Genomic DNA, 17845 nt, shown 5'->3' with positions numbered 1-17845 from the left:
GAAAGATCATGACAGCACCTTGTAATTTGGTTCATCTCGGTAGTAAATCTGTTAAGAAATTCCATGTAGTGTGAGGGCAGAGGTGGGGGTGGCATTGGGGGAGAAGAAAAGGAAGACCTGGTCCTTTTACCGTTACCCCTTTGTAGGGTACCCCTTCACTTCCCCTTCAGGAAGTGGAACAGGAAAAAAAAAAAAACAACTACGTTCGTCAGTAACTCTGGGGCAACCACAACTTAGACAGTAGTAAGCAGGTCAACCAAACGAAACAAGGACAGAGGTTGCTATAAAAGCCAACAGGTCCTCTCGTGACACCACACAGGCACCCACGGGTGGACACACGCACCAAAGGAGGCTCCCGCACGAGGCAGGCAACTGAGCAAAGCGACAATGGGCGTCCTGCGTGCCCCAGCCGTGGTGAGTAGGCGGGATAACGCCTGTGTCTGTGCCGTCACCCCTAGGACTTCAGGAAAGCAGATCTCTAAGGAAGGAGGCTGGACTGGGATCTTATTTTTTTGGGGGGGGTGTCATTTCTTTAAAGAACAGAGCTGACTTTCATGTTGACCCCCATCTGGTGGAGAAAAAGAAAATGTAACTAGACATGATGATGGGGTGCAAACCATAGCTCTTCACTGATGGCTTTTGCAGGGTTGCTGTTAGCTTGCGAGGTTCTTTGTGTTGCAAACCAGACTTGGTCTCTCCTGTGGCCAGTGTCATAGAGTTAGGTTGGCCTCAAACTCATCTCATGGCCTCAAACTCATCTCATGGGAGGGCTTAGCCAGTCTTTGAGGATCTGTATATGTTAAAATAACCAAGGAACCAAGAAGTATAATGATCCCCTCAAGAGGACCGGCAGACAAGGAGTGCCCCAGATGGAAGCGGAACCACCCGGTGATGGACCTGGATAGCTCCTAGGGGAGGGGCATTTGCCCCGCCTCTGAGTACTGGTCCTTTTTGCATTGACTCCTTCCTCCTGGAGGAGACGGGGGAGTTAGTGTGATGGAAATCTAGCTTCCCTGGGTCTAGAATCTTGCCTGGCAGGAGTCAGGTAAGTCCTATGAAGAATTTAAAATACAGGAGCATGAAAGTTGTACTTGAGAAATCACTCACCACATTATTGGCTTAAGTAATCCTTTTTTCCCCTCTCCTTACAAGTTATGCAGCTTGGATTTTATAAAAGGTCATGGCAAATGGTGATGAGAATACTATGTTCTATTCATACATTGCTTTGGAGATGACAAGAAATGCAGCCAAGGGCGGTCTTTAGGGGGCATGGGGTTTGGGGTCAGACAGATCGGGTTACTAGATGTGGGATTGGGGTACCTTACTTGGCTGCTCTGTGCAGTATTCTTCCCCTTATCTGTTGAGGGGGGAATCACAGTGGCATCTTCCTCAGAGAAGGATTAATTGATATCATTGAGAATGACTAAATCTACACTCCAAAATAGCAGATCTGTGCAGGCATGGTTTTCAGTCAACTCGTCATTTCAAGATAACAACCAATGAGGGCAGAGAAAGCATTCAATATGTGTTAAATATTAATATTAATGATAATTAATGAGCCTCTCATCAGCCCAGGGAAGTGGATTGGGACTACTTCCCGCATTACACAGTTGAACAACCATCCAGTGAAGTTAAGTGATTTAACATCACTGCGTACCGCATGCCCAGGAGTGGGGACGTGAATCTAGGTTTACTGGCTCCAAGTACAGGATTCTCCTCCCTGAATGGTTCAGAAGCAAGACTTCTGAATTTAAAGCCATTTAAAAAAATTTTTTTTTAATGGAGGTACTGGGGATTGAACCCAGGACCTCATGCATGCACTCTACCATTGAACTATTACCCTCCCCTCTAAACCCATCGTTTTAAAACGAATCCATTGGATAGTTTTGTGCTCTAAAGCCACGTCTATTCCTGATTTCTTTGAAGAAACCGATCTGTTGGACAGTCAGCAAGAAACATGAGCGGGAAAAGCACTTTAGAATAGAATTAAAAAATTGGAGGTGCAGGCAGATAGGACCTCGTCTGTATGAAAGTGAGGCAAATCCCTGTGGACTGAGGATTCTGGAGCACATGCCTAGGTGGGGGTGAGCACGAATCACAGATGAGTTCAGGAGACAAATGTTCAGATGTTCTCTTAGAGGAGCTCACAGGAGATCAAGCACAAAGTTGGACTGAGAATGTTGGGGTCCTGACTCTGCCCCACCTTTAGCTGGTCCTTTCTCTTGCCCCTGTTTCCTGTCGTACAGAAAGGGAGTGATGTCCATTTACCTGCCTCATAGGTGACTAATAAGAATTTGAGAGGGAGGGCATAGCTCAGTGGTAGAGTGTAATAGAGGGTATTTCCCCTTCAGTTTCACAAACTACCATATTCAAAGGTGAGAGTCATGGTCCTCAGGTCAACCTCTGGCTTTACTTACAATTTGAAATGAGAATTTCTGGCCATCTTGGGCCAAGGACATTATTGCCTGGCAAGTTAAAATATTACTTCACAGCTCAATGACTGTAATTCCTCACGCCAGGAGCAGTTTTCAAAGATCAGGATTGGGGGGATGATATAGCTCAGTGGTAAAGTATGGGCCTAGCATGCACAAGGTCCTGGGTTCAATCCCCAGTACCTCTGTTAAATAAATAAACCTAATTACCTCCCCCGTAAAACAACATCAGCAAACAAACAAAAAAAGAATTGCCAAAAAAAAGACTAAATTAAAAAAAAATTTCAGATTCTAAAATACTCTGAACCTCTCAGACAAGTGCTGTGCTGTATGAGAACCAATGAGAATCTTATCTAAGCCCCTGCTCTGTGCTGGAGAACCACCAAAATCTGCAGTTTCAGATCAGCAGCTTTGTGAAGCAAGCCAGAGTGATTTGCAGACAGTATCTGATTTCTGATAAAGGGCATGTGGCCTACAACACTCAGGCAATTCATAGCACTTTTTCTAGACAGAGGGTACGTGAGGTCAAATTCCACCTCCTTCCTGTCCATCCACATTGGCAAGATGTCAGCTCAACGGTGGTCACCTGTACAGAATACCCTCCACGTCCGGCAGCGCTCTTCATGCTCCAGGTTGATCCTACTGTTCGATCTCCACATTTCCTGGTGGAGGAAACGGAGTCACAGCTAGTAAGCGTCCTGGAACCGAGCTATGGCCCCAGGACTTCAGACTCCAGAGCCCGGGTCCTTTATCACCACACTATAGGGACAAGAAAGCCTCGTGAATGGATGAATGAATGAATGATGGTGGGAGATGTAAGTAGATGCCTGCTGATCACCTGGAGGCAAATCAGCCTCATTCCGGCTTATGTGGGTCAGTCTTGCTTTCAACATCTCTTCCAGGATCAGCTACCTTAGCACGGCCCTTGACACCATGATCTTTTTGCTTCATCGTTTCTGGCCTCCAGCATCTGCAGAATATAAAAAGGAGGTCCTTTAACCAACACGTCTAAGTGCCTTCCTTACCCTAACTCGTGGAAGGTGGGAGCCTGAATAGCACTGAGCCCCCGGGATGAAAGTAACTCACTCTCAGCCCTGGTTCTGCGTGACGCTGAGAGTCGGTGTTGGGACCTGTCCGTCCGCAGTGAGGGTCGGTGGTCACCGTGGGGTGAGCAGAGCAGAAGAGCGACAGAGGGAAGCTGGAGAGATTTTTAGCTCTTCCTTGATTTTAGTTAGATCTTCACAGAGCATTCCTGTAACACCAGACAAAACGAAATTTCAACGTATGTGTAAAAATAGACATGCTCCTAGTTCCCATTTCTCTGGTGTTGTGCATTGTGGGGACCCCCCGCTTCCGTCAGTCAGCCTGGACCACCAGGACTCTGCTGCAGTGGGTTTTGCAGAGTGTTTTTCTTAATGCGTGGATGTTGTTAATTTAACTGGATTGTTTTGTCCATTCATTCACTCACCTGCTCTTTTGTTCACCCAAAAAGTATTTTGGAACACCTGCTCTATAACATGTTCTCCGTCTTATAGGTGTAGATCTGCCTGAACACACGTTCTACATGCCTGGGCAATAAGGAAAGGGCTACTTGAGTGCTAGATGTAAAAGCTTTATGATTTAAGGATAATTGACATATTTCTAATTGAACTACTTTTGGGGCAGTTCCCAGAGGAGACCACCTCCTAGTGGGGCCTTGATGGAAGGCTAGGATTTGGATGCATGGAGGTGGGGCTGTGGATTCCAGGTAGAGGGCAGAGGAAGGATTTGGTGGAGGATTCACGGATGTCAGGTTGGAAGTAAAAACAAGAGTTATCATTTCTTCAGCCTCTATTTGTATTATAGATGCTTTACAAAGAACATTTTATTTCATCTTGTGACTATTATCATCAAGCAAGTGTTATCATCTGGTTGAAAGAAGAGGAAGCAGAGGGTCAGTGAGGAGGCCAGGTCAGGGTTTACACCCAGTCCCAGGTCCCGACAGTTTTCTGTTTCCCGTTCGGGAGCTCTCGGACTGTGGGGACTCAATCACCAGGCTCAGGAGTTTAGCTCTTGGGTTGGTACCCTGGTACTGCTTCCTTGTGAGGATCTGTGGTTCAGAGAGAAGCTGTGATCCCGTAAAAGACCAAGGATGCCAGTTCAGCTGAAGCATGACCTGTCTCTTGTCAGCAAGGGACACCAGAGCCCCTCACCAATCGCATCCTCCTCTATTTCCAGGTCAAGTCCCTGCTGCTGTTGATGCTGGTGTTCCCCCTCCTGGGGGAGGCGGCAGCACGGAAAATACCCAAAGCCGGGGATACTGCCGTTTGCCCCACTCTGGAGGACCACACTGTGAGGGTTGACATCCGCATCCTCAGTCAGAAGCTGGGAGTGCCCCTCTCCCATGACTTCCAGAACCGCTCCAGCTCCCCCTGGGATTACAAGTACGTGCCAAGGAGACTGACCTTCATGCTCTTTTGAAAAATACGTTAATTTGTTCTAACTATAAAGTAGGACATTCCAAAAATAGAGAAAAAATAGTCCCCACATTCTTAAAAACAAAAACCCCACTTTACCGGGGAGCTGACATCTTCTTGCTGTTTTGGGCTAAGTCCTCCTATGAGGTCTAAAGTCCTACTCTTCTCCTTCCAACCTCCCATCTCTGCCTTTTTCTGCTTCATGCAGTCTTGGATTTGGAACTTACAAACTTTCTGTGTTGGAAGAGAGGGCTCTTTAAAGCAGCCTACGTAATTACCTCTGCATGGGGTAAGCGGGAACCAGAAAAGTCAGTTCAGAGAGATCCACTCCAATGAGACTCCAGTCTTCAAGGAGTGTGGACAGGAGGGCAGAGTGGAGGACAAAAGGCAGTTTGGGAAGTGGGATCCTAGGCGGGGATATTCAGGGTACAGTCTTGGGACTTTTTTCTTCCATGGAGGTTCTTAGGATACCAAGCACTCATTTATCATTTATGTGCTCTAAATATAAGCATGAAAACAGAGTCCAGGGACCATTAGAAGTGCTGCTGGGGCCGCCTGCATTGCTTCCCACGGGAAGGGAGTGTGTCCAGTGGCCGGTTGGCTGGATTGTCTCTGCTGCCTTTATGCCTCCTGGCAGAGGGAGCTGCTGAGGCAGAAACTGAAAGAAGGCACTGGATTCACAAACCTCTGGGGTTTTGGTTTTCTTTCCCAAGCAGCAGGCTTTGTAGACTGTGTATTGGGAGACCTATTGCAAAGTTCAATCTCTAAGGAAAGGATAAATAATGATTATAACAACAATGTAAAGAAAATAAAAGATCTAACATGTATGGAACGTCAACGTTTTACAGTGTGACATTGAACATGCGTTTGTATCACTGAGTGTTTGCAACAATCCCACGACAATCCCACGGGAGAACTGTATGAGAATCTCCACTTCATAGTTGCGGGAACCGAGGCGTAGGGAGTTAAGCAGCCGCCAGGGGGCGCCACGTGAGTCCAGGCTGGCTGCTCCCAAGCCAGCGCCGCAGCCCTGAGTTACCCGCACCGCCTCCCTGCAGGTGGGCGCCCAGTGCTGCAAGGCTCCGATTCTTTGTGCATCTTTCCCTTCCCGTCTCACCATCCGCTTTTCCCCGCTCCTCCTGCAGCATCACCCGGGACCCCAACCGGTTCCCCTCCGAGATCGCAGAGGCCCAGTGCAGGCACGCGGGTTGCATCAACGCCGAGGGGCAGGAAGACAGCTCCATGAACTCGGTTCCCATCCAGCAAGAGTTCCTGGTCCTCCGGAGGGAGCCCCAGGGCTGCACTCGCTCCTTCCGGCTGGAGAAGGTGCGGGTGGCTGTTGGCTGCACCTGCGTCACCCCCATCGTCCGCTACGTGCGTGGCATGAGAGCCGCAGGTCAGCTCAGCTGAAGAAGCCTTAGAGACGCCCCTCCTTACCCAGCTCTCTGCAAAGAGTCCTGTGTGGTTCCCAAATTCTCTCCACTTCCCCGGGGCTCTTCACAAGCTCCGCATGGGATCCCCAAAGCTCTGTATTAGATATAGTTGTAACTTTCTGGGATTTCATAATCTTAATATGGTCCTAAGATGTTCCAATGTCCCACCCCCCTGAAAAGAGATGGAGGAGGATGCGGGACCCTTGGCCTACTCGGCTCATTGCGCGGTGATGACCACCTCCCCGCCATGCATCACTGGGAGGGAGACAGTGCCACCTCCGGGGGCTTTGTTTGTAAAATGGGCTTTTGTTCCCCGTGGGTGAAATATAACCGCAATGTAAGTGTGGGAGGGGCTGTGCAGGATGGGGTGGGGCGGGAGGGACAGGGATAAGGACCTAGCGCACGTTTACTAAGCCTTTGCTAAATATAGATGAGATTGGCCGGATATTTATATTTGCAAGGAAAGTGCCCATGTATTTATGATGTGTTGGTTCCAGAAAATTCTAGGATAAAAAATAATATATCAACTACTAATATAATAAAGTATTAATGACTGAAAAATACTTTAGGTGTTTATTTCTGGACTTAGCTTGTACCCACAGACATTACTGCCCTAAAGATCATGCAATTCTATACACCTATCATTAGTTTTTCATATTTCCTCATCAGAGTGCTATTGCCAGTTATATTTTATTATTATTACTACTACTGCTATTTGTGTGTGGTCCTGGTGATACTATTTTTACCCAGCTTTATTGGGATATAATTGATAAATAACATGGTATAAGTTTAAGGTGTACAGTGTGAGGACTTGATACACATATATATTGTGAAATGATTACCGCAATAAGGTTAGTTAACACCTCCATCCCTTCACATAGTTACTTGTGTGTGTGTGTGTGTGGTGAGAACATTTAGGGTGTACCCTCTTAGCAAATTTCAAGCATACACTACAGTATTGTTAATTAGAGCCACCATGCTGTACATCAGATTCCCAGAATGTATTCATTTTATAATTGAAAGTGTGTACCCTTTATCCAACATCTCCCCACCTCCCCCTCCTCTGACCCCTGGCAATCACCAATCTACTCTATTTCAGTGGTTTGGAGAGTTACTTTATCATTCATGGTTCTGGGGGTTTTGTTACATGGAGAGTTAAGGAAAAGGTTACAAACAGAGCTCACCTTCTCTGGTAACTCTTTACTGCTCCATCTTCCTGGTTACATTAGTATATAAAGTGAACATCTATTGGCCACTATGGTAGTCACCAGACACAAGAAAAGTAGAAGTAAGAAATGCACACGAGGGGCCTTGGTGTTGGTAGTGGCTGGTCATGAGGGCTGTGGTGGTCACTCTGCACCCATGGTCCCTGGTTGTCTTTCATGTTTCTTGAGGACACAGGGGCTTCCAGATTCTGGTCTCCCTGCAACTCAAAGGTTTGGTCGTCCCTCTCTTGCCCAGATACATTCCATTTCCTCCTTCTCTGACACCATACCACGGGCTCCAGGAACATGCCTTCCAGGCCCAGGGAGAGGATGGGGCAGGTTTTCTTCCTTCCACTCGCAGCTTGGTGGCAGGAGCCCATTTAAAACTCTTTAGCGTGGGCAATTTTTATCTAGTCTGTAGATGGGGGAGGGGATGGGGATGGTATGGGGGCTCTTCTCTTTGCTTCTGAATCCTTTGCTTATGGAATAAACATTGCAGTTGGTCCTGAAAATGCTCAGCCTCTTGGAATCCAAAAAACATTTTCTCTTATTGCTATCAGCTTCGTAAGTTTGCTGTGAATCCCACAAGTCCATACTGGTGCTCAAATCTGTGCAACAAACCATCCTTCCTCTGTCCATTTTGGCAGTAATAGCCCTACCCTGAGGGTAGTACATATAAAAAACTTCGTGTGAGCGGTAGGAGAAGTATAGAGATAAAGGAAATGGCGGAGGAGAAAAATGACACCTCTGAATGGATCGAGTTATCCTGTTCCACATGGTCACATGTAATTTCAAAACAAGGTGCTAAGTGCTAGGATCAAGGTGTGAAAAATTTTTTTTTAGCAGAACTTATTTTTAGGTATACTTGGGTCGCAGATATACACATACACGCAAAAAAAACCTTGTTTACAAACTCAATACTTTAAAAAGAGGCGTGGCCCACAGTAGTTTAAAAAGGGTGGGAGTGGAGATGGGGGGGCTTTATCACAGCAGTATTTAACAAAATTCAATGTACATAATATGTTCTGTATAGCTAATCTTCAACATGAACAAAGTCAGCTTCGTATGTTTACCCTTTTTTCTTTTCCCCCTGATTGTACACAAGGGGAGGAGGCTTCTTGGTTTTACAGGCCACGTTTCTCTGAATGTGCTCTCCTTTGATCTTGATATGTGGCAAAAGTGTGGGCCAGACTGCGATAAAACCAGTGGGCATCTTTCACATCCTGTGGGATTAATTCTACCTGGTTGGTGGATTTAGCTGCCACCCTAGGAGGTTCATTTCTCATGTCAAAGGCAAGGGAATCAGCATCAAACTCAAAGGCAGCTTCATCTTTCTGTTCTTCTGAATACAAGAATGTTCTTCCAACTAACCCTACTACATAACTATGCTTTTTCAAGAGATTAAGTTGATTTTGTTCTTGCTAAGTAAGGTCTTCTTCCGCTTCAGATGCATCTCTTTTAAGTCTTTTTTTTTTTTTTGCCTTTGATACATTCTGTAGGGAGTTGGGTTACACACGGGAAACTTCAGGAGGTTTAAGGTAGTACCAGGCCAAGGGGAGATGGTGGCCCTGTAGAGAGTCTCGGTGCCCTTGGCGATGCAGTCCTCGGACTCCAGGAGCGTGCTGAAGAGAGTGGACTTGCCGGCGTTGGTGGCGCCAACCAAGCGGACGTCGCGGAGGTAGCGCCAGGAGCACGGAGATCAGCTCTTCGACTCCAGAGCCAGTCCTGGCCCTGATGAGCTGCACGTCCCTGAGCACCGTGCAGAACTTGGTCGAAGGATTCGCATTCTCCTCCCCGTCCCAAGGCCGGTCCCTGCTGGGGTGTTGTGGCCTTCGGTAGCCAGGGGGCGGCAGGAGCCCGGCGCGGGCACAGTCGTCCCACAGTCGCTCCCGGAGCCACTGCAGGTAACCGGGAGTGTCCTGGGGCAGCACGATCAGCTGCTTGGGGCCCACCATCGCGGGCAGGTGGGGCAGCAGGGCGTCGGGCAGATGGAGCAGGTCCACCATGCCGAGCACCACGGAGGGCTCGGGCCGCCGCAGCGCGACACTCACCAGCTCCAGGTACATACAGCTCGAGGCTCACCGGCAGGCGCAGGGCGCGCGGGGGATGCACCAGCGGCCAGCAGCGCCGGCACACGGTGCGCGCCAGCCCGCCTTTGGCCCGAGCCGCCGCGCTGGGTAAGTTCTCGCTGCGCAGGCCGGGGTCCCGGCAGTGCGGTTTCGCCCCGCAGTCCGAAGAATTCAGGCCGCGCGGCCGCACCGTCGGGTCCGGAGGCCCCATGACCCGGTGTACCCGCCGGCTGGCCCTTAGCTTCCTCCCGCCGCTGCTGCTTCTGTCTCTCCTGCCCCCGCCGCTGCTCAGCTCCCGCAGCTGGTCCTGGAGGCTCAGTGCGGGGCTGCGGCTCCGGGATGTACTCGGGGAACAGAAAACATCCTCCAGGCCAGCCCTTCCTTCGGAACTCCCGGTCGCTATCGGGCCACGAGGAGGCCCACGTCCCAGGCCGGACGGGTGCTGGGAGCAGCGGGGCCGCGCCTCTCATTTGGAGGAGCTACTCCTGGAGGCCACGGCGCGCGACGGCGACGGCGGATCCCAGCAGGAAGCTACACAGGTGCCTGGGAGCGCGGCGCGCGGGCAGCGTGAGAAACTCGGGCGAGGGCCAAGGGGCGGGGCCGCCCGTTCGCGCGCGCGCACTGCGGTCCCAGACTCGCGTTAGTCTCTAGAGGAAAGCCCGGGACCACCCGAGAGCCGTCCTTCGTCCACTGGGGCACTTCCGCTCCCCTTCCCGCGTCTAATGTCGTGAGTTCTCGCGATGAGGGCTCCGCGGCCTGGAAACCCGCCTAACGCGGAGGTGAAAGCGCCCGGGACGAACACCGAGCAGGTTTGGCCGAATAGGTTAGTGAGTGAGGTTTTGTTCACTTTCGGACTTCTTCAGTGCGCCGCCGTTGTCACTACTTGCTGTTCAGAAATCGCACTTTCAAACATTTTAAAAAAATTGAGGTATAGTTGATGTACACAGAAATCATTCTTAAAAGCTTCGTGTTGTCCTACAACTGAAAAAAATAGAGGATCGAATGTTGCACACTCACAGCTTCACCTAACATCTTTTATTAGTAGATATTACTGTTTTTTTCCCCACCGGGTGCCATTGTATGTGCAACAACTTTGAAAACAGAAACTTTCACGGGCAGGATCCTACCGTGAGACTGTAGGAGCGGTCCTCGTCGTCAGCCGTTGGAGGCGTGGAAGGTATGAAATTTAGAGAAGACAGAGAGGATGCTAGCTCACCAGAAAATGTCAGAAAGGAGATGGCTTTTGCACTGGGATGAATAAGAGTTGTTCCAGAGGAAAACAGGGAAAGGGCATTCCTAGCAAAGGGGAAAGTACAAGCAAAATCACGGAGACCCAAAAAAGCTTGGTGTGTTAGGAGAAGAGCATGTGCCTGGGTTGGTGCGGACATGGGGATCCCGTGGGAGATACATAATAAATGTTTCTTGAAAGAACAGTTGAATAAATAGGTAAATGAATGATCATTTATGGCAGTAGGCAAAGGACAGTAGGCGGTGGCCCACCCGTGGGTGGCTTTGCTCACTCTATTACAGATGTGATCAGAACATAGCTGTATTTCATAAGAGAATTTTGGTAAAAAAAAAAATTTGTTTTGGTGGTAAATTTACCAATAAAAGGAATGGAAACCGGAAGGCCAGTTAGAAGGTCAGAGAGAATGTGATTTCTCCTAGGTGGACTCATGTCATTAGAGCTGGACGGGCCCCTGTAGATCTCATGGTCAACCTTTCTCATGTGCAGATGAGGCCCAGAAGAATTAGGTGACTTGCTCAAGGTGACTTGGGTAGTTAGTGACAGAAACAGGTTCACTGACTCCAAGTTCATGACTTTTCATGTTAGTTTTGCAGTGTTCTATAGTGTTTCCAATCAGGACCATTTTCAGTCATTTTTCTGGGGCGTAGGTCTGGCCCTGGAAGCAGGGACAGAAGTACATCCCATCCCACATCTCCAAGTACTTTGCACTTGGTGCTCCCTGGAGTCTGGGGCCCTAAGATATATCTCCCCTCCCTGAGTTAAGCTGAGGTCAGGCTGACCTTCAGAAAATTGCACATCCTGTCCCACTCACAAGGTGGCGCACTGCGCCCATTTGTTCCCAGATTCCCTAGCATAAGTCCCAAGGGAATAGTGGCACTCTTACAGGGGGGCTGTCTTCCCTGGCAGTCACTCGACACCCTGAGCTCCTCAGCTCTGTATGGGACTCAGAGATCTCTTGTTTTGTCTGTAGAAGTGGTCAAGTTGAGTGGTTCAGGTGTTCAAATACATCACTGCGTAGTGTTTGGAGAGAGGAACTTTTCTTTCCATATGGAAACTTGAAAGCATATAGCCTTTTCTTTCTTTACGAAGGCTTGGCTGAGGGGAAAAACACATTCTCAATCTCTCTCTCTCTCTTTCTCTCTCTCCTTGCCTCCTCCTCCCAAATCTGGATAAAATTCCCCTGTATTTATAATGCTGCATGGGAGAAATTTCACTTGTAATTTACAGGGAAGAAAATGGTTATGCAATTGGTTTGTCTTTATTTTTTTCTAATAGGAGAGGTAGAAAAAATGCATCTATTATTTACACAGCTTTTGACTTTGAATCCTGGTTCTGCTGTTTTTCTGGTTGCATAACTTTAGGCAGTTTAGTCCTTCTGAGACTCAGCTTCCTTGTATATTATAATATCTCTTTTGAAGAGTAGTGTGTAATGTACTAGAAACCAAAAATGCAAAAGACAGTGGAGAACCCAGGAAACGGTAGGCACCTACTTACTGATAGTCATTATCCCAAGAGATGCAGAATTTATGTTCCCCATTTTACTTGGTCCCAGGAAACTCACAACCAACTTTTTTTTTCTTAAAAATAGAGGTACTGGGGATTGAACCCAGGACTTCATGTCTGCTAAGCATGTGCTCTACCACTGAGCTCCACCTAACCCTGACTCACAACCAACTTTTATACTTAAACAGCAGGGCTATATAATATTCCTCATAGCTGTTAAATTTACACTCTCTATTTACTTTCTGTATACAGATGTATATAATTTAAGGTAGTTTAAACAAAAGACCTCTATATTATATAGGTCATTTCTTTAAATCACCTCAAGTTGAAAAGAGTAGAGGAAACTAGATTTTTTTCCAGTTTAATTGAGCTACAACTGACATACAGCACTGGGTAAGTTTAAGGTGTACTCCATAATAACTGAATTTGCATATTTCATGAAATGATTATCACGATACGTTTAGTTAACATCCATCATAGAGATACAAAGTTAAAGAAATAGAAAAATAATTTTTTGTGTGTGATAAAAACTCTTAGGGTTTTACTGTCTTCATAACTTTCACATACAACATATAGCAGTGTTAATGATATTAACCAAATTGAACATTACATCCCTAGAACTTATTTATCTTATCGCTAGAAGTTTGTAGTACCTTCTGACTACCTTCATCCAATTCCGTTCTTCCCACCTCTGCCTCTGGTAACTACAAATCTGACCTCTTTCTATGGAGGAAGCTATACATTTAATAAAAAGATCCCCCTGGGCCCAAATATTCATTGTTGCCTATTCCTCTGAAACAAATGGGAAGAAAAGTATTTTGGTTCAGTAAGTCACAGAGGTGGTACCTGTTCAGCCTAATTTCCCTCAGGGTGCAAAAGAACACACATTTTCTTAAACACTGAGAGGTCTGTTTTTGGCACCCTGTTAGGTGCCAAGGAAAGAATTATTGGAAAAAAAGTTAACTTCTGAAGCTGATGAGCTCTAAGCCTTGCTTGGCATCTCCAAATGTCATAACAGACCACACACACACAGAGAAAATCCTTCTTCCTTAAAGAGTTCCCAGGAAAACAGAATCCTTCCAGTCTGTGAGAGAGGTCAGGTGTTGGGCAGTGGGGAGAAATGCTTATGCGTGGAAGATTTTCCTCCATTTGCTCCTTTTATTTGTGGACCTGATAATCAGGGAGGTTGTATTTAATCAAGTCATAATTCTGCATCTTCCTACATTTGCAATGGGGTTTAATGGTTTTTGTAACGAAAACTTACGTTTGCCTTGTGGAGTATTACTGTGACCCGGGAAGCTAAACCCAGTAACAATTCCACTGAGGGTTGTTAAAAAAAACAAAAACAGTAGCAGTAACTGCAGCTCGTGCATACTGAGTTTGGCTGCGTGTGTCAGGCGCTGTGCTGTTTTACATGCATCTTAGTCCTCACAACAGTGGTGTGAGTGGGGGAAGATTATTATCCTTGTTTTACAGAGGAGGAAACTGAGGAACTAATTACCTGCCCCAAGTCACAAGAGCTAGTGAACACTAGCCTCAAGGCTTAAACTCCGGTCTCATGGATGGTAGACCCCCTAATGCCTGATCTAATCAGTGCATTGGCATAAACTTGGATGAGTTACCGAGTATCGCTTCATTGGAATCTTTTCCCATCTGAAAATGAACACTGATTAAAATGTTGCTTGCATAGGTCACTGGAGGTTCTCAGGATTAACTCTTGAGCCACAAACAGCATTACTTGCTTTCCTTCCAGAAACACCCTTCTGTTTACTGGCACATGACCTTGGTCCTGTAATTTTATAGGAGGGACTCTGTGGAGTGTGTGCTTGAAGAATCGTGACCTACTCTTGGCTCACTCACTGCTACTTACTGGGTGCTGATTTTGATAATTTTGCTCAGTAGTGAAGAGAAAATATTTCAAAACTAAGATTAAAAAAAAAAAAGAATGACCCCGATTTGAGCATGAAGATGTTCTTGGCTGCAAAATATTCACTTCTTAAATTGTACAAACATCATAGTGATATCAGAGCCCACAGCATAATGACTAAGCCTGTGGGTGTTTGAGTCAGATGCCAGGTTAAAATGCCAGCCCTGGTGCTTACTGGCCGCACAGATTACTGATGATCTTGGGCAAGTTGCCTAACCTCTCTATTTCCCTTTTCTCAATTGTAAAATGGGGATAATCACAGTACCAACTTCACAGGATGGTTGAGAGGCTAGAATAAGATAATATATACAAGGTGCTTAGAGTGAACCTGGCATGTATTGTCTGGTGTGTTAGTAAGAAAGGGAAAAGCCATCCATTGTCCCCAAACAATAGCATATCACTTTTTTTCTTGATGTATAGTTGATTTACAAAGTTTTTATTTTTTATTTTTTTTAATGGAGGTACTGGGGATTGAACCCGGAATCTTGTGCATGTTAAGCACACACTCTACCACTGAGCTATTCCCTGCCCTGATTTATAAAACTGTGTTAGTTTCAGGTGTACAGCAAAGTGATTCAGTTATATTTATATGTGTGTGTGTGTGTGCATGTGTATATTCTTTTTCAGATTCTTTTCCATTATAGGTTATTACAATATATTTAATATAGTTCCTTGTGCTGCACAGTAGGACCTTGTTGTTTATTTATTTGACATACAGCAATGTGTAGCTCTTAATCCCAAACTCCTAATTTGTCCCTCCCCACCCTTTCCCCCCAGCAACCATAAGTTTGTTTTCTATGTCTGTGAGTCTGTTTCTGCTTTGTAAATAACTTCATTTGTATTATTATTTTTTAGATTAATATTTTGCTTTCTCTTCTGCTAATTTGTCTCACAGAGATATGCTTTCTATAAGGCTGCAACTCCAACATATGTGCAATCTCTATTTCGTAATTTTTAACCTAAAATTATGTTTTATACATTTTCTGTTTCCATAGAGTGTTCAGAATGATTTTTAGTGGTGACATACTGTTCTTTCAAACTGATGGACCAGAATTTACTTAGTTATTTCTTTATTTGTGAACCTTAAGCTATTTTCACTTAGAAAAGTTAGATAACGCTTATACCTGTTTTAGTTACTTTTTTAATGTGAAATATACAATATAGACAGACAACTGTATGTCTTTATATAGGTACAGTTTGATGTTCAAGCCCTCTCTGTGTGTATTTTTGTATCTTTAGCCTATGTTGGGTGAGTTACTTAGTTTCTCTGAGCCTCAGTTTCCTCAACTATGAAACGAAGATGCTAATAATAACACTTGTCTCATAGGATAGTGGTGTGGATTAAATGAAATAATAAATGTAAAGCCTGAGAGCAGGTCCAGGTTCTAACGAGCTGTTCCTTGTCTTACTTACACCACTTGTAGCAGGGCCTAGAAATAAATGCTCCCGGCTTTTAATTCTCATTTCAAAGTCAAGTCGATCAATGCATCAGAGAAAGATGGATGTGTTTGTTCTGGGTTGTGGCTGTCACAAAACGTGGAGACTTCCTACTGCGCTGGCTTACCTCTGTGGTTTCCTCCTGTGCTGTCTGTACGCAACACACCACAGCCCTTTGCATGGCCTGAAGGCAAGGACCAGACCTCGTTTGTAGTGGTGACAACACCAGAACCTATGTAACCATTTCCCACAACCACATTCTCGTGATTTTTGATCTGGGAGGCACAGCTCTGGACAGGCTGCGTGTTCAGAGTGCTGCAGTGGAGTCTGAGTGTGACTGGCTTCCTCAGAAGGGACACGCTACTCAAGGAAAATTCTGAAAATACTCATCCATCAGGCAGGAGTTTCCCGGGGTCTTAGGCATCTGCTGATTTCACAATCCTAGGCTTTTCAACATCTAAGAGAAAAAAAGACCCAGATTTCCCACAGACCACTTGTCAAATGCCTGATTGCCTTCTGTGGTCACCTCAAACCTCAAGTGAAATCCATTAAGAAAGCCACTTGCCTTTGACTGTGTCTGAATGTGGGATGCCAAACTTCTGGTTACTGTATTTGAAAACACACAGAGAATTAAGTATAAAAGAAAACAAATCTTTTCTTTTTTCTATGTTGCTTAGCTTTGTAAAATCCACTAAGTACTATGATTTGGGTTTGAGAATTTAAATGAACTGAAATTCTTGTCATATGAGAATGAATTTTACTGTGTGCAGCCACTGTGGAAAACAGTATGGAGGTTTCTCAAAAAACTAAAAATAGAACTACCATATAATCCAGCAATTCCGCTCCTGGGCATATATCTGAAAAAAACCCCACTAATTTGAAAAGATACATGCACCCCAGTGTTCATAGCAGCATTATTTACAATTGCCAAGGTATAGAAGCAACTTAAGTATCCATCAACAGATGAATGGATAAAAAAGATGTGGTATATATACACAATGGAATATTACTCAGCGAAAAAAAAATGAAAATTTCCCACTTGCACATGGTTGGACTTGGAGGGCATTATGCTCAGTGAAGTAAGTCAGACAGAAAGACAAATACTGGATAATATCACTAATACATGGAATCTAAGAAATAAAACAAACTAGTGAATATAGCAAAAAAGAAGCAGACTCACAGACACAGAGAACCAACCAGGGGTTACCCTCTCCAGTGGGGAGAGGGTAGGGGTGAGGGGCAATCTAGGGATGGGGGCTAAAAGGGTTATTATGGGATTATATGAAATCACGTGTGTGAAACTTTTGAAAATTGTAAAGCATTATAGAATTTAAAGAATCTTTCATTCAGTAAAAATAAGTCAAAAAAATAAAAAAGTAAAAAAAATGTGAAATGATTTTATTACTCCTACTGTAAAGAAGGTGAATACCAAGGGGTTCCCTACTATTCCCTTTACTACTGAAACCCCTTTTAATGAAAGCTAACACTTGTTGAATGGTTACAGTAGAACAGACACTCTCCTAACTTATGTGAATTCATACACTTACTGTCACAATTACTCTACGATTAGGAACTATTAATTAGTGTTTCATTGTATAGGTGAGAACACTGAGGCACAGACTGAGTTTGTACCTTCCTGGAGACCACAAGTGTCATCTGGTGGTAGACTCCTGCTGTTGATCACTCAGCTCCATTGCCCCTGCAGGAGATCCACCAGGAACCCCTGGCCTGTACTGGAATCACTGGACCATGGAATCTTCTCTGAGGATTATTCCGTGTGTGGTCAGAGAGGGCACCTTAACTTCACCATTTGTTTAATCATACAATTGGATCTTAAGCTTACGGAAAGCTTATTGGAAATGTAACCCATAGATTCTTGACTTTCCCAGCTTCCATAAATACCTTGGATTCCATGATGACCCTGTCTTGCTTGTGGGTAGGAAGTCTGGTTCTTTCTCAGGTCCTCTTCCCCACAGGATTCTGGGAAACTCTGAGCAACATCCTCATTTCCTTTCAGTTTTTCCCGAGGCTGCTCAAGCCCTTGGTCAGCTGTCTGCTTTTTGACAACCCATCCTTGGCCCACCAAGCCACCCCTTGGGTAGAGGCCTGGCCACTTGTCAGGCTCTGTGATTTC

The 17845-nt window shown here is 45.6% G+C and overlaps 1 protein-coding gene, 1 long non-coding RNA gene and 1 pseudogene across 2 annotated transcripts in view; 2 read left to right on the top strand and 1 right to left on the bottom strand.

The window, feature by feature from the left end:
* Positions 1-245: 245 nt before the first annotated feature.
* Positions 246-6685, top strand: IL17F (interleukin 17F). The gene is made up of 3 exons (XM_010992381.3): positions 246-414; positions 4650-4855; positions 6034-6685. The coding sequence occupies exons 1-3, from the start codon at positions 388-390 to the stop codon at positions 6296-6298; spliced, it is 498 nt and encodes a 165-aa protein (XP_010990683.1). The 5' UTR covers positions 246-387; the 3' UTR covers positions 6299-6685.
* A 221-nt stretch (positions 6686-6906) lies between these two features.
* On the bottom strand, positions 6907-10175 carry LOC116147615 (nitric oxide-associated protein 1-like; annotated as a pseudogene).
* Positions 10176-10285: 110 nt separating this feature from the next.
* The window catches only part of LOC135318586 (uncharacterized), an 85939-nt gene continuing 78379 nt past the window's right edge, over positions 10286-17845 (top strand). The window contains exon 1 of the long non-coding RNA XR_010376753.1: positions 10286-10418. This is a non-coding gene — a long non-coding RNA (uncharacterized LOC135318586). The remainder of the gene's footprint in view (positions 10419-17845) is intronic.

The sequence above is a fragment of the Camelus dromedarius genome, chromosome 19 (genome assembly GCF_036321535.1).
Source record: "Camelus dromedarius isolate mCamDro1 chromosome 19, mCamDro1.pat, whole genome shotgun sequence".
Lineage (NCBI taxonomy): Eukaryota > Metazoa > Chordata > Mammalia > Artiodactyla > Camelidae > Camelus > Camelus dromedarius.
Note: the sequence above shows the minus strand (reverse complement) of the source record. Positions and strands in the feature narration are given on the sequence as shown.

Bases quoted from the DNA above. Each gene is read 5' to 3' on its own strand.
- IL17F (XM_010992381.3), top strand. From the start codon at position 388: ATGGGCGTCCTGCGTGCCCCAGCCGTG. The intron at 415-4,649 runs GTGAGTAGGCGG...CTCTATTTCCAG, and splicing joins TCCTGCGTGCCCCAGCCGTG to GTCAAGTCCCTGCTGCTGTT. The intron at 4,856-6,033 runs GTACGTGCCAAG...CTCCTCCTGCAG, and splicing joins AGCTCCCCCTGGGATTACAA to CATCACCCGGGACCCCAACC.